The 17,100-nt window shown below is 35.7% G+C and overlaps 1 protein-coding gene across 1 annotated transcript in view; it reads right to left on the reverse strand.

The window, feature by feature from the left end:
• Positions 1–411: 411 nt before the first annotated feature.
• LOC107398808 (modular serine protease-like) overlaps positions 412–17,100 on the reverse strand; it is a 389,835-nt gene continuing 373,146 nt past the window's right edge. Inside the window, exon 8 of the mRNA XM_064359597.1 lies at positions 412–733. Within this exon, the coding sequence (XP_064215667.1) occupies positions 492–733 (242 nt within the window). The 3' untranslated portion in view covers positions 412–491. The remainder of the gene's footprint in view (positions 734–17,100) is intronic.

Here is a 17,100-nt window from a genome sequence, read left to right on the forward strand (position 1 = left end):
TATGAAAAGATTTGCCCCCAAGTATAATAGCTTTGTGCTTACAAGTTCTCTTCTTTGAAAATCACGAACTAGCCGAGTAATTGTTCGTAAATTTCTTGCATCATTAAATTTTCTTGCACAAATATTTCATATAAAATTTCCACTACGTAAGGAACCTGTAGCTGAGATATGTGACTGTTTTCGCGGATATAATTTTAAATACTCGTGATATCGACATTATCCGATATTTTGTGCAAAGAAAATCACTTACTATCTTTAAACTATTCTCCCTTTGATAACTCAAAATCAAATTAATTTTTGTCCTCTTTGGTGTAGGTGACATTTTTTGAAGCTGCGCTTTTTTTAGTTCTTCCCCTTAATAAATGTAATACAAAATATAAGTTTTAGTTTTTTTAATATCTAGTACCTTTTGAAATTTACATATTTTTTAACTGTTGACACATACTAATAAAAAATCTTTTTATAAAGTTTTTTAAAATTACATAATTAAACTAAATAACAATATTTGCATAGTTATTATGTTTGCCTTCGTGGATATCCTGCAAAGCACCATAAATCCATTGCATATATATTCCGACTTTTGTAAAAACGGTATAATGTTTGGGATCACAAAACGAAGTTCCAGAGCGCCGTGGGCTGACACTTACAATTCCTTGAATGGTATATTTATGTGAGTTGTTTTTTTTAGAAAAAACTAGACCTCCTCCGCTATCTCCGTTACAAACTCCAGTGCCTAAAATAATAAACAAATAAAAGAAAACAAACGCATAACAAATTAAACTTGTATTAGTTTTTACTTTTACTTATCTTATCGCAACACGCAGTCAGTGCAGTCTTAATTAAATCTTTTTACCCAAAGTAACAATTGATATTTACGAGTTAATATGACACGAAACTCAAAAACCACAAGCAGTAGTGATCAGTTAGTGAGTTTCGCCGAAATCAAGCGTGTGATAAGTGAGATTATCTAAGGTGAAACTACGGCCCTAAAAAATCGAATAGACGGCATTGACTACCATTAACAAGGAATTGACAGAAACAATTAAAAATTATCATAGTGGAAATGTTTGTTGGAAGATGTCGAAGATTTGGAATTGTCAGTTGATGAGCTGAACACCAAAGTAACAGAAAGTTTTCAGGAAAGAATTCATGACAAAAACCAACCTTGTCGCTGTAAAAGGTACTGTGATGATCGCGGTATTTAAAATTTTATTTTATTAACCAGCGCAAAATATTCCGTTTAGTTCTTTGGCAATATTAATTCAACTTCATCTCAAAAGTTTTCAATAAATTTTAATTTAACTTATTTATTCCTTTGTTAGCATTAAAATGTTTAGAAAATTATCGTTCCCACGAAACTTTTCAAGAACTGTTAAAAACGTTATAAATCGCCAAATTGGGTGGTCGAAAGGCCATGTGTTTTAACAAGTGGATATGCAAAGATATGGGGGTTGGCGACGGCCTGGCTCTGCACCACAGTCGCCCAGCTAATCCAATGATTTTCTCACAAAAGCGTAAGTAATTTACTTTTGTTTAAAATAGCCAAAATTTATTGATAAACCTAAAATTAAACCCAATATTTTGTTTAGAAATTAACTAGTCACATTTCAAAAAGAAAGGAATTTATGAGCCAATTTAAGACACGTTGATGATCAGTAAACAACTCGAGAAAGAATCAAAATTTCATCTTATTCAAAATTCCCGTAACGTTTCGTACCATAATGTTGAGTCTTTATGCAGTGTACTTCAGTCATCGAATAAAATTGAATAATTCATTTTATTCGGCGTAATTGTTAACAAATTATTGCAAAACTCCAAGAACGAATTGGTCGATTGAAATTCATGTCTGTTAACTAGATTAGTATAGCCAAAACGACGCTGGTCAAGTGCCTCTTGAATAGGGGGTGTTGACAAATTTGTGGCGGGTTTTTGGGTTTTTCAGTTTGTATTTATGTTTCTATTTTGAGTTCCAAAAGGCCTGAGCAGTTTTTCCACTACAGAGCGAATAAATTTATTTGAACGTAGGATTTACGGCTATGTTGCGAAAACAGTCATGTTTAGGAATAGGAATGCAGTCAATTGAAGACACTGTTAATTTCTAAATAAAAGAATATAATATATAAAAGAAAATATCTAAGGTTACAAGTGATCAAAATGACAATTTAGTTAATACCTTCAGTCGGTGACGAACAGAAGCATTTAAATACACTGATTTATAAGGGTCATACACAGGGATTATACAGGATAATTGCATAACTGCATGGATTAACATTTGTTGCAAAGTTATGGTAATTATTTAACAAATAAAAAGAAGCAATTAATTAAAGTTTCTCTGGAGGAGAGTGGTATCAGTAGTGTCACAATTTTTCGGTAATCTCTTGAGAATAGTCAAAGGTTAAAATAGGTCGAAAAGAGCACAAATCATAAATTCAATTAATTTTGAAGGCGGCCTGATATCACGTAATTTAGATAAGATGTTCGAAAAGCGTGTCAATCTTTACACAGTCTATTTACTTACAAAAATTTGAGTTCACCCCGGTCATTTGTCTAATAAATCTTAAAGTTATTAGTTGGAGATTGATCTTCGTTCACAATTGTATGTTAATAACCGAAATAATAGGTGATTAATCATTTTGTTGAAACAATCGGATTTAAGAAAAATAACACTTATAGCTCATTTTCCCGGAGGAACTGGTAGTACCAATTTCACAAGTCTCAACACCCAGAAGTAAAACTTCACGTATAGTGATTTTATTCACTTGAGATTAGCGACTATGCATTGAGAAGTAATAAGTCTGAATCATTGGTGACTTGTTTTGTTGGTCAGCTTTTATATCCGATTTGTGTCCAGCTTTTGTTATCAATTTATTAATTTATGACTCTGTTTTCCGGATTTAACAAAATTCCATGAACTAGCCCTAACCTCTTGTGATATTTTAGTGAAATTATCCACGATGACGAGCGACTTTCTTTGTTTTATGTAATAATTTTGGAATTTTTCTTAATGTGTTTAAATTTTATCAGTAATTTATAGTTTTGTTTTTTTTTTCTGGTAATTGCTCCCTTTTTTAATCTAATTGACGTAAATATGGAACAATTGCGACATTTGTATATTGCCTAATTTTGAAATAAACAAGGGCCTTTTGGCCCGTCACAACCACTCCCCCCTCAAAACAAAAACATGGGTTCTTAAATAACCCATGGCTTTTCCTTAACTTATTCTAAACATCCTTCTTTTCCTATTGGAACCGTTACTAATGTGATTGATTAACTCTGATATAAAAACAATTATTCTAGTCAAATAGCAAACTGTAGGATGGCTCGGGTTTACAAGGGTTGATACGTTCGGACAAACTATTCGCGTACGCGGTCACTTTTATACACACTCACTTCTTTGCACTCACCAATGTTTGCGTAGTGAACTTCTTCAACAATCTTGGGTAGTCTTTTTACACATCGGCAACGGTGGTGAAAGTGTTTTGGTGGAAGCTGTAGTTTGGCTAATATATCAATGGCTTCTATCGCTTTCTCTGGAGTGAAGTGGGGTAGCAGAGTGAACACGGCTTTTGGTGGAGAATGCGGTACCTCGTATGGTACGTCCACTCTGGTTGGAGTTGTTTCGTTTGGTGGGTCCTCTGGATCAGGTGCTATACTGGAGCAACGATGATACGTAGAACCCTGATTTTGGTTTTGGTCATTGTGTGTCTTCCCTTGTTGTGAGTTTTTAACCATATGGCCCAATAGAAGACAACACAGCAGGAATACTAATGCAGTAAACGTGAGAAGAACTGGAAGAATCCAAGGTACTGTATGAACAGGGTATTTCAAGAAGCTAGTGAATGAGGTGTCTGAAACCTCTGGACAGGGTTGATTATAGAGAATAGTTTGCGTATAATCCACTGTAATGGATTGAGGACTTCTTCTCACTGCCTGGATCTCGTATTCGTTTCCACATTTGAAAGCGAGTGGTATGGGGAAATCTTGCGTAACCACAATGCCCCATCTCTTAGATTCAGTTTCCCTCCAAGTAACATCCCATGAGCCTGGCAAAGGGTGTGGCTCTTGTGTGGCAATGGTTAAGTTGATTAACCAAGGGTGGTCCGCAATAGGTTGGATCACTGGATACCAATTCTCATGTTGGTTTTGGTAACCCTTTGAGTGTGGTGTCCCATGGGTTCTAATTCCATGACGCTTCCCTTGATATAAGTGATTATTTAACTTAAACCCGATTTATGTTTCAACCAACTCTATTATTTTCTAATTAATTATGACTACGACCCACTACATGAAATTCAGAAAAAAATATATATATCCCATATTAATTATGATTGTTATCAATACTTTCCAACTTAATATTTAAGAGTAATATTTTCCATTATTTGACTAAAAATCAAATTTGATTATTATTATTAGTAATTTTTATTATCAGTTAATATTGTTATTATCTTTATATTTATGTATTTTTTTTTTTTTAATGATATCACTACTACTATTATAAGAACGTGATTAATTTGCTTTCAAACCTACGTTTTCTTCGGTGGTTCCGAAGGATTATCCTTAAAACTTACGTTCCGGGATGAACTCGCATTTAATTCAGGATAAATATTTCGCGAATGTAACGCGTCGAGGCATGGTTCGGATTTACTTAAAGTTGGTGGTTCATTCTCAGCAACAATATTTGTTAATGGAATAGTCGAAGTTTCAATTCTTTCATCTAAATGCCTGGCAACCTCCTTTCTATGCTTCAAGTGAAGAAACCATAGTGTTAGACTGTCCCAGAAACTTGCGAGTAGTTTAAATGACCATCCATGTGTTCGATGTATAGCAATAGCCTTGATGACTACTTCAAGTAACCACTTGAATATTCTCCAGATCATATAAAGTCCAATCATTCCGCTAGTGATGTTCCCTATCCAACTAAACCATCCCCACATTTTTTGTAAGGTGGTTTCGGCCAGTTTTTCAATTTCATCGGCTGTGAACATTGATAACACTGAGACTCCTTGTGATTCGATGGGTTGACCTAAGGCCTTGCGTGCTAAAATATTTGAAATCGCTGTTCGTTCAAAGCCAAATAGCATAGCTTGTTGAGCTTCACGAATCTCTTGAGGTGTATACAGGCCTCCAGTCCCCAAGCTTTGAATGGAGTTGAAAGGAAGATGTCCTTCTGTATCCACGGTTAGAGTTACAGGTGAAATTCCAACGCCAGGGTGGGGACTGAAGCTTGTCCAACGATTATTAATGTTGTACAATGGTGGTACTAGAGTGCTACATTCGATTTGTTCTGCATAACGTTGACGAATTCTTGTCACTGGTGACATAAAATAGGTCTCGTTATCCACCTTAACAGGCAGTTCCATGTAACAACCCTTTTCTCTTCGGATTTCTACCACCCTAGGTACACATTGCAAAATGTATAAGACTTCCCCCGCGACCTTTTCAATAAATCCAAGTTGTCCTTTCACCAACGTGGTGACTACATTTGGAGATAAAGGTGCCAACACCAATCGATTTTTTAAGATTTCTCGTCTAAGAAGGCATCTTCGATGGATGGTGTAGGCATAGGCACGGTCAATTGAAGTCTTCAGTGATTGTTCCATGTAGAGGAATTTCGAATTGATATAAGCTGTTAAATCGATGTTTTCGGTGGTCACTTGTTGTTTCCAATTTCGTGAAATGAGTTCCGGTTCGGTTTCTGTTAATCATAATTTAGGATGTTCAGTTTGCCAAACGCGCATTCCACACACCGCATCGGGTTTCATGAGTGATAATGCAAATACTTTATCGCCCTGTTCCACCACTAAGTAGCTTGTGGCTTGAGGGTCGTTCACCTGACAAATTATGTGTCCCCTTCCGCAAAATATCACTGAATATTTATCACAGTCTGGTAACGCTACTGGATTCCAGACAGTTTCTCCAATGACAGCGTCGATACAGTATCCCGTCAGGAATGAACAAGTAACTCCTCCTCGCAAACTTATTTTGTCCTGATCCAGCTTCAAGTTGGCCTCATAGTCTTGAACAGTTATTTTTACCGAAGCCGTAACGACCACGTCGTCCCAAGTTATTCCATTGTCGGTGTAACTAGTTCCAGTACATTTTCCATTCATGCTAACACCTCCGGCTATTGTAATTGTTCCTCCACTGGTACTATTAGGTGTTAACCCTGAGAAGACATGTCCATAGAATCCGCGATATTCTTGATGTTTATGGATGCCAAGACAGCCATCTAGTCCTGTCTTATGGAGATAGGTGTATAAGCCGCGTGAAACCATGCTGGAGTGACTAAACATTCCACAGTGCATGATTAGACGAGTTACTTCCATTAGACAAGTTTTCACGTGTATTTTTTCAAATTGATTTTTCAGGATTACTTGTATGGACTTGGGTTTAGAATTGTAACTAAGGGTGGGATCTGGGCACGGAGATACGTCGTTTAGTGACACAACAGTGATGTTAGTAGATGCATTTTGACAATCATATGCGATGAGGGAGTTCGTTTTTCCCATAATACAGCCCACCAAGACGAGAATGAGCGGTAAATCTGCAATAGAAATTCTTCCGTTATCTTCTGAGAGGGTTTGAGTTCTATCTTATCTAGATTCTAATCGAAATCTAAGTTGCGTAGGCTAATTTTAAATATTTTTATTGCTCAATATATTATATGGCTCTTCGCAAAACCCAAGAGTGTTCTGGAACATTTCCTCTACTTCTGGTGTGGTGAGGGTTTTCATGATTTACAAAGTTCCCTGGATAGTCTATTGCATCTTTATACTCATCCTCAGAGGTTAATTCATCCTGGTGTCCGTAGTCGAACTGTCCATCCCATTCAAGATCAGTTATGGTAGAAGTTCCTGTAACCTGGCTTGAAGAGGTGGTTGGGTTATCCCCGTCTTCCTCTCTGAAAGGATACCACGTTCCTAGATGGTAGTGGTTAGGTACTTCTGGGGGGTCGGGCTGATCTTCATTATCGCTTGATTCGGGTTTTGTATCTTGAATTGGTGTTTCTTCCTGTTGATTCCTCTGAAGTTCCTGTTGATTTGTCTTCCATGGTTTTATACGATCAGCGTGTACTAGAAGTTCTTTTCCTCCTCCTACTTCCTTGATCTTATAATTAACTGCGCCTGTTTGAGCGATGATTCTAAATGGTCCCGTCCACTTGGGGTAGAATTTCGAAGCTAATTTCTTGCCTTTTACTGCAGGTGTGTATAGGTAGACTCGATCACCAATTTGGAAATCTCGGAGTTTATGGTTTCTGTTTAAACGATCCCGTCGTTTGAAATTTATTGCTTCTGAATAATCTGCAGCTTGGAGTAGAGCCTTTTTTATTCGTGCCATGAGTTCTTCGGGATAGTGACTGTCAAGATTGTATCTAACGCGATCGGGTTTAATGAGAGTGTAGAATGGGAGTTCCATATCCCTACCGAACATTAGAAAGAAAGGTGATTCATTTGTTGCATCATGTATTCTATTTCGATAGGCCATAAGAACGTAAGGTAACATCTCGTCCCAATCACTTTCTTCTTCTGTGACGTAATGAGAAAGCATTGTTTTTAAAACGTGATGCATCCTTTCGATCACACCGTTAGTTGAAGGACGGTAAGGACTTGTTTGAATTTTCTCTATTTGAAGTTTCAGACAAACCTCAGTGAATAAGTCGGATACAAATTGTGTCCCACAATCTGTTAGAAGAATTCTAGGTTTTCCATGCCGTAAAATCACGTTATTGATGAAAGCTCTATCGAGGTTTCTGCTTTCATGTCCTTTATTGGCATGCATTCGGGATACCTGGTTAGGTAATCCATGCAAGTTAAAATGTATTTGTTTCCACTACTGGTCACATTAAGTGGTCCCACGATATCCATTGAGACAAGTCCAAATGTACAAGTGGGTACAGGCATTGTTTGCATTTCCGCTGCTGGTATCGGGTGATTTTTCCTGATGTTACATAAATCACAACCTTCACAATATTTTCTCACGGCTTCTGTCATACCCTTCCAATAGAACTCTCGCTTGAGTAATTCAGTTGTTTTGGTGCGTCCACCATGGGCCATAAAAGGCGAATCATGGTACAATTGAAGGATTCTTCTTTGCATTGTTTTGGGCACCAATAATTTATCATGTCGCTCTCCATCCAGTCGTTCCTTGTAGCATAATCCATTAGGAGATTGGTAGTATCCCTCTTGTAGTAACAAGGATTGAATGTCCTTATCCTCGCTTTGGGCTTTCTTGATCTCTTCCAGGTTATAGATAATTGGAGTACAATCCTGTTGTATGGCTTGAATCGATATTTCCTCTTGCGGGTATTCTATGCGGGTAAAAGCATCAACATGATGTTGTTTTCCTGGACGGTATTGAACTTCAAAGTCGAACTCGGTTAAGGACATAGCCCATTTAGCTAAGCGTGAACTAGGTTCTTTTATTGTTAAAAGGTATTTTAAAGGTCGATGGTCCGTAATTATAGTAAATCGAGCACCTGTCAAATAACAACGGAAGTATTTGACAGCCCAAACAATGGCCAATGCCTCCCGTTAAATCGTGCTGTACCTGGTTTCCGCGTCCTTCAAGCTTCTGCTTGCATAACAAATTGGATGTTCGATTTCGTATTTTTGCGATAAAATTGCACTGATAGCAATTCCCGACGCATCTGTTGCTAAAATGAAAGGCCGTCGAAAATCAGGATACTTGAGTACTGGTGGCGTGAGTAAGGCTTGCTTAAGGCTATTAAACGCTTCATCCTGTTCTTGCTTCCACTGATATTTAGTGTCCTTCTTGACTAATTCTGTTAAAGGTTTGGCTTTAGCTGCAAAATTATGGATGAATTTTCTGTAAAAACCAGTCCTAAGAAGGCACGAACTTTCTTTTGATTCTTAGGAATTGGGTATTGTTCGACAGCTTTTGTTTTCTCTGGGTCTCTTTTTACTCCTTCGGCAGAAATTATGTGGCCCAAGTATTTGGCTTCTTTAAGCATGAAATTACATTTAGTCGGCTTAAACTTTAAATTGGTTTTTCTTTCAAATACATTCCTTAATCGTTTAAGATGTTCCGTACAATCCCATGAGCTAAATACTATAACGTCATCCAGGTAAACCAGACATTCCAGACCGACCATTCCCGAGAATGTCGTGTACATGAGCCTCTGCCATGTACTGGGCGCATTTCGTAGCCCCATCGCCATTCTTTTAAATTCGTAATGTCCTGTGGGAGTGCTGAATGCACTGATTTCTCTGTCATCGGGGTGAAGTTCACCTTGAAAATAACCACTTGCCATGTCCATTATGGAAAATAGACACGAGTCGGTTAATTGATCAATAGTATGTTGCAATAGTGGTAGAGGGAAAAAATCAGGTTTTGTAACTTTATTTAGTTCCCTATAGTCGATGCAAAGTCTGAATTCTGATTCCTCTCCTGGGTGACGTTTTTTCTCCACTAAAATTACCGGAGCTGACCAAGGCGACGTGCTTTCTTGAATAATATCATTGTCCAGCAAGTTTTGGATTTCCTTATCCAAAATGTCCTTTCTATGATAAGGTACTCTCTAAGGTCTTTTCGCAATTGGAGGTACATCTTCTGTAATAATTCCATGTTTTACTTCCGTGGTACTGGTAAATCGTTGATCTGGTACACGAAATATATCATAATATTCCGCTATTAATTCTTCAAATTTTTGTCGCCACAAGTTTGTGTCGTGACGAGGGTAGTTTAACGTCTTCAAAAGTTCTTCCACTTCTGCAGAATCAACGGTGAGTTTCCTGGTGATGACTTCTTCCTTTTCTTCATCAGGGTTTTTTCCACGGTATATGCCAATCCAATTACCTCACCTTTTTGCATTATAATGGGAACATGGTTGAACATTTATTTCTTTTCGATTTCTGATGAGAGCGCGAGCTGTTAATATTTTGTGTGTTTGCTTCGCGTGGGGTTCAATGATGATTACGTCTGATTCCAAGGGTTTGTCAAGTAAGCCTACACATAGTGCGCGACTTCGAGCCGGCACTAATATTTTGGTCAATAATCGAACTCTGGTCGTATTGTCAAGTGCATGGTCTGAATTTATTTCTTTTCTACTTTTTACGGATTTTAGTTCATCTTTTATCACGTTTGGGCCCAGGGTGGTAAAAGATAGACTTTTTCCTGCGGATGTATGTTCATTATCTTCATCTATAACCGTCTTTATACTCAATTCATCTTGTTCCAACTTCCTATCAAATTCTATCCGGATAGCTTCGTCATTACTTTTCACGTCACTTGTACCAACAAGATTATCCTCCGGTCCGTTAAGCTGCTCCTTGCGGTTTACAGTGGTCCGAGGGTCTTTTGGTGCATTAAAATCAAATAGAATTTCTTCATCTGTGTCAGCGAGATTATCCTCCAGATCGTTATGCTGCTCCTTGCGGTTTACAGTGTTCTGAGGGTCTCCTGAGACATCATAATCGGTGACCTCTTCATGGTCCACCCAATCCTTATTTACTTCAAGGTTCATTGAATTCTTACTTACATCTCGAAAATTATTCATATTGGCGCCAACGTTAGTCATCACATCCGCGTGCTCCAAGCCGGCAAATTTTTCTTTTCGTTTATCTGCGTGATTATCTAAATCAATCATGCGTATTTGATCTTCCGTTTCTAAAGGTATCCTGTACCCTAGAATTTCGACCATCTTTTCTGACCAGCAAATGTTTACTTTAAATTCATGTAAAAAGTCCAACCCTATTAAAATTGAACCCTTGAATCGTATTGCATTTTCTACCACGATGAATTTGTGTCTAATCACAACATCATAATCTATGTGTATGTCTAAGTCAATTTGTCCTTTATTTGTTATAATCGCTCCCTGTACGTCCTTAAGTATGAAATTATTTCCGGTAATTGTTTTAAGTTGATCCGGGGTCAAAACAGAATATTTGACCAGCGAGATATCTGACCCAGTGTCGATAAGAGCTTTTGACTCGCGTTCATTAATGATAAGAGAGATGGAGTTGTGTTTGGAAATCTTGATGTTGCAAATACGGGGTTGAGAGGTATTACTATCGGGTTTTAATTCCTGGTGCGGGCCGCACCGTGCGATTGGGGCACGGCCCTGTTCCAGTTTAAAGGCGCGTTCCTATTTTCGTTGCGACCCTGCCCTCTTGCCGTATTTTGTTGGCGATTACGCGAAAAACAATCCCGACTGTAATGACCCGGTTTCCCACAGGTAAAACATACGCGACATTGCGATTTAAAGTGTCCCCTAGCTCCGCAACCGAAGCATGTGATTTGTCGATATTGTTGGGATTGATAAGAGCGCCTCTGAACCTGCTGTTGACCGTGACCGGATTCCGTTTTTTTTTCAGCAACTATCCCTCGTTGCATTGTTTTCTTTTTCAGCCGGTCTTCAATTTGCTCCTCGAGTAGGGCTTTTTCGACCGCCTCTTCGAAAGCGTCGGGGTTAGATGACATTACTCGTTGTTGTACTGGCATTGCCAATCCCTCCAAGAATTGCTGTAAACATTCGGCTTGCAGATAGGTACCTGGCCCATCGATCCCTTGCTTGATCTCCGGTGCGTTTAATTGTCCCTGCTCCCAACATCTGCAGACGTTCAGCGAATTTGGTAACAGTTTCGCCAACTCGCTGTTTGCATTTGCGAAATTGATGCAGTGCGTCCATGGCTGAGATTTTTGTCTCGAAGCGATGAATCAACGCAGCTTTTAATCGATTCCAAGTGCAATCGATGCCTCGTAGTTCTTCATTCCACTCGACCATGCGTCGAGCTGGTCCTTGCAATTTCAGACGAGCCACCTTGACCGTTTGCAATTCTGTCCACCCCACTAACTCTGCAGTATCCTCCACAAAACTGATAAAGGTTTTTACCGACCCTTCACCTGAATATGTGGGTATCAAATGAGATGCGGCCGCTGCTGACCCTAATAGTCCCCCAGCCCTACCGTCGCCTCCCTGACGATTGAATTCTGGTTGAGTATTTTCACCTTCACGATGATGGTCGTCATCATTGTGAATCGAAGGTTGTGAACCGGACATTTCGTCTTTGTGAATGAACGCAACTCTACCGGATTAATATATATATATATATATATATATATATATATATATATATATATATATATATATATATATATATATTTTTTAAGTTAATTTATATTTTGCAACTCAGAATTTTCTAAATTTCACAGTAATTTTATTTGTTTTCTCAATCCACGAATAAATTATTGTGTCCGTTTGGATACGGCACCTACAAAGGAACGGATATATTAGATTGTCTTATCTTAATTACAACGATGGATTCGTTACGAGTTCAGCTGTAAAATTCCATATTTTTCAGGCGTTTTTAATTTGATTTAAACCTGTGGACTATAGAATTATTGGGAATTTTCACAATTTTTATCCTCCAGACAATTATTTTAGTGTCTGATGTAGATATTTCAATAAAAGATATGGGACAATCACGTGACACTACCCTTCCTCCTTTCGACTCTGTGTTCTTAAAAAGCGTCTTCAGTTTTAATTTAGTTCAGTTCCACCAGTCGTTTTATAAAGAACTAATAATGGGTAAGTACCATCTTATTTTGACTGATAGTGCAGGTGATAGTTTGTGCCTTTTGTTGCATAATATATTAATATTTATTTTTATTTTTGATTTTAACTGCTTTTGAAAAAAATATTTACTGATTTTATCATTAATTAACTATTTTGTTTCTTTTAGTAGTTTGATTTAATTATTTTATGAATCTCCTGACCAAAACTTAATTGATTTCCAATAACCATAATGCCTGGATTTAATCGCAATACGGCCTATTTTGTGTTAATGTTTCTCCTTATTGTTCTAGCACAACCCGCAGGTTACTATGGTGATTATGACATGAATTTAGTTCATGACTATGCTGGGCTAGCCGATGACACGGTTGATGATATCCTAAGTAGAATCCCTGCGGGGACCTTTGACATCGTAACCCGGATACATATCCACTGGTGGCCGGCATCACTCCCACCGAGTCAGGCCTTCCTGGATTTTTTCGTTGAGGGAGATCTGGCCGTTGGTGTAGATTATGACCTTAGTGGCCTTATTACATTATTTGTATGGAATTGTCTTCCACAATAATTGTTCACATATATGTATATATATATATATATATATATATATATATATATATATATATATATTTATTTTAGTAAATAATTAGAACAATTTAATTGTGTATGATTTAGTAATCCATCCTGCAACTAATTAGTGTATTGTCAGTTTTTCAAATCACAAAAAATTTTCTTTTATAACGCATTTTTTTAAATTCTTCATTATTTTCAAACATATCGCGCTTTTGGTTAGTCCTACAAAAATGTAAATAACAATTTTATAGAAAATTTTATGATCTTTAATTTTGGTATAGAAATAATAGAAGTAATAATATTTGAGATATAAGCAAAAAACCATAAAAAAACTGCTTTAACCTCTTCCCCCTCTTTGAGCTCGCCCTCCATTCTCGAAAACTTTTGATATACGTCTACCCAAGTGAAAAGGAATGTTTAAAAAAACTCCAACTCTAGAAAATTTTTCCACCAATTTGTCTAATTTGACTGGAGTAATAATCATATTAATAACAATAACAATAATAATAATAATAATAATAATAATAATAATAATAATAATAATAATAATAATAATAATAATAATAATAATAATAATAATAATAATAATAATAATAATAATAATAATAATAATAATAATAGTAATAATAATAATCATAATAATAATAGTACTAAATTTGCTTATAAGCAGGCGCTTAATTTTTCTAAGCTACAATAGCTTCTTATGTGTTTTATGAGTGTTTTTTTATTTATAAGCAAAGGTTCGTGTGTGAACAGATATTCTCGGTAAACCGATTGAGAAAAGTCGGTAAATGAAAATAAACATTATTGATAAAATTATGTTTGAAGATTTAATTAAGGTTACTGATTGTTTTTTTGGTTTTTTGCTTATATCTCGAGAACTGTTACTCCTATCAATTTTTATCTTTTACAAAAATTAAAGCTGATAATTTTTTTACAAAATAGTAATTTGCATTTTTCTTGTAAGACTAACCATTAGCGAGTTATAGGGTTGGATATAAATAATCTTTAAAAAAAATGTGCTTCAAAAGAAAATGTTTGGAAAACTGAAAATAAACTAATTTCAACAACACATTATTAGAGAAGAAAGGAATCACTTAAAAATGACCCAGAAAATATGATAGGATGAACTGTTAAACTCAAGGCATACAGTTTATTAAAGATTTATTCAAATCATTGATAGAAGTAACAGTTTTAGAGATATAAGCAAAGAACCAAAAAAAGACTGCTTTAACATTTTTCCTCTTTCTCGAGCTCGCCTAACCGTAAGCGAGTTACTAGCTTTTGAAGTTTAGTGTCTATATGACACAACATAATTAAACATTAGTATACCATAAATATTTATATGGCAACAGTGTGTGTAAGGCATCTCCCAACTAAACAAAGTGGGCGAAATAAGAAAGAAAAATACTTTTTTCCCTCTTTCCAGTTGAAGACCACAATTCAACCTCTGAAAATGACTCAGAAGATATAATAGAATGAACTGTTGGACTCAATGGATACTGTTATACATGTGTATGTTGTATTGTACATAATAAAGTTTAGTCTTTAGCTGACTCTCGTGTAGCACAGACGTGCCTCGATCCTCACCCCACTCTCCAGCATAACATGGCGCAGTCAGAAACTCGTAACAGTTACAAATAGAGGAAAAAAAATCAAGAAATAATATAATCAAAAAATGGAGCCCAGCAAGTTATCACCGCTTCAATTAACCGGCAATCATTCTGAAAACTGGAAAAGGTGGATACAAAAATTTGAAATTTATTCCACAGCCACCGAATTGAAAAAAAAAGAAGAAAAAGTCCAATGTGCACAACTTCTTTATTCGTTGGGTGAAGAATGTATAGAAATATATAACTCATTTGAATTTACTGAAGAAGAAAGGGACAAATTCGCAATTTTAAAACAGAAGTTTGAAGATTACTTCGTTCCGAAGAAGAACTTAACGTATTGCAGATACAAATTCTTCTCAGCGAGGCAAGGCAATGAAACAATCGAACAATTTGTAACTGACTTGAAAAATAAAGCAAAGGAATGTGAACTAGGAAATTTACAAGATGACTTAATCAAGACAATGCTCATTACTGGAATAAGGGATGAATCAGTAAGGGAAAAATTACTGGAAAAGGACGGGACATCGTTAACGTTGGACAAAGCCGTCGAATGCTGCATACAAACCGAAGCTGCCAGGAAACAATTAAATGAAATGAAAGGTGAAGCAGGAGAAAATCGAAGTCAAAATTATCGGAATTTGGATTTAGAAGTCATCCAGTACCGCAATGGACGCAACGGTCAAAATGCTTCCACGAAATCAGCGTCGTGCTCATCGAAACAAGGTCATTCCAGGAACTATACAGGAAACGGTCGAGACGTGATATACAAACAAAAAACTGTGCAGTCGGGTAAGGTAATAAATAATTGTTCGCGTTGTGGTCGTAGTCACAATATTAATGCATGTCCAGCTTATGGAAAAATTTGCTCCTTTTGTAAAAATAAAAATCATTTTGCAAACATGTGTAAATTAAATAAGGACAGAAATAAAAAGAAAATTCAACAAATTAATAAATATGAAGAAGATGATGATACACAATACTTTTTTGTTGAAACAATAAATTGTAAAAACAATTGTTCCAATAATTCTAATGTAATCAACTTAAAAATTAACAACAAATTCATTAAATGTAAAATTGATAGTGGTGCAGAAGCAAATATTATTTCACTAAATACATTAAAACATCTTAATTTTAAGTTAAACAGGATTGAAAACACCAAGGATGTATTAGTAACTTATACCAAGGAAAAATTATCGATTTTGGGAAAATGTAAATTATGCTTGGAATTTCGCAAACAAAAATTTCAGGTTGACTTTTATGTAGAACAAACAAATAGTAATAAAACTATAATAGGTTTTAGCACAGCTATTGCAACTGGTATCTTACAACTTAATAAAGAAATTGATAATATCAATGTAAATCAACAAGATGAAAACAGTAAGTACAAAAACTTAGTCTCTAAATATGACACTGCTTTCAAAGGTATCGATAAAATAAATAAACCTTATCATTTTGATTTAATTGAAAATGCAAAACCTGTTATTTGTCCTATCAGAAATGTACCATTTGCTTTAAGAGATAAATTTAAAACATGTCTAGAAGAACTAGAGCAAGCTCAAATAATTAAAAAAGTTGAAGGTTCTTCTGAATGGGTAAACTCGTATGTATTAGTCAAAAAACAAGATGGTTCCTTAAGAGTGTGCTTAGATCCTCAAAATTTAAATAAAGTAATAAAAAATCATAAATATAAAATTCCAAATATTGACGAAATTACAAATAAATTAAATGGGTCAAAAATTTATTCCACTTTAGATGCTGCTAGTGGGTTTTGGAATATTCCGTTAGATGAAACGTCCAGTAAGTTATGTACGTTTGGAACGCCATATGGAAGATACAGATTTTTACGCATGCCTATGGGTATCAAAGTAGCGAGTGAGGTTTTTCAAGAATATTTTAGTGAAATATTCAATATTCCAGGTGTAGAGGTATATGTAGACGATATTTTAATTTATGCAAAAAATAAAACTGAACATGACAAAATTCTTGAACAAGTATTTCAGATTGCAAAAGAAAAAAATATTAAATTTAATTTAAGCAAATGCAGATTTGGTCTTAATGAAATAAAGTATTTAGGTCATAAATTTAGTGCTGCAGGTATTTCAGTTGATGAAGAAAAAATTGACGCAATAAAAAATATGCCTTCACCTACTTGCAAAAAAGACATTGAGCGATTTTTAGGCCTAGTTACATATGTAGGTAAATTTATAAATAACTTGTCAGAAAAAACTTATCATTTAAGAAAATTACTGAAACAAGACGTTTGTTTTGAATGGGAACAAGAACAACAAGAAGCATTTAATAATTTAAAATCAATTATAGTAAGTAAACCTTGTTTACAATTTTTTGATCCTAAAAAAGAAATCACTATCTCAGTGGATGCTTCTC

Source organism: Tribolium castaneum, chromosome 11, assembly GCF_031307605.1.
Source record: "Tribolium castaneum strain GA2 chromosome 11, icTriCast1.1, whole genome shotgun sequence".
Taxonomy (NCBI): Eukaryota; Metazoa; Arthropoda; class Insecta; order Coleoptera; family Tenebrionidae; genus Tribolium; species Tribolium castaneum.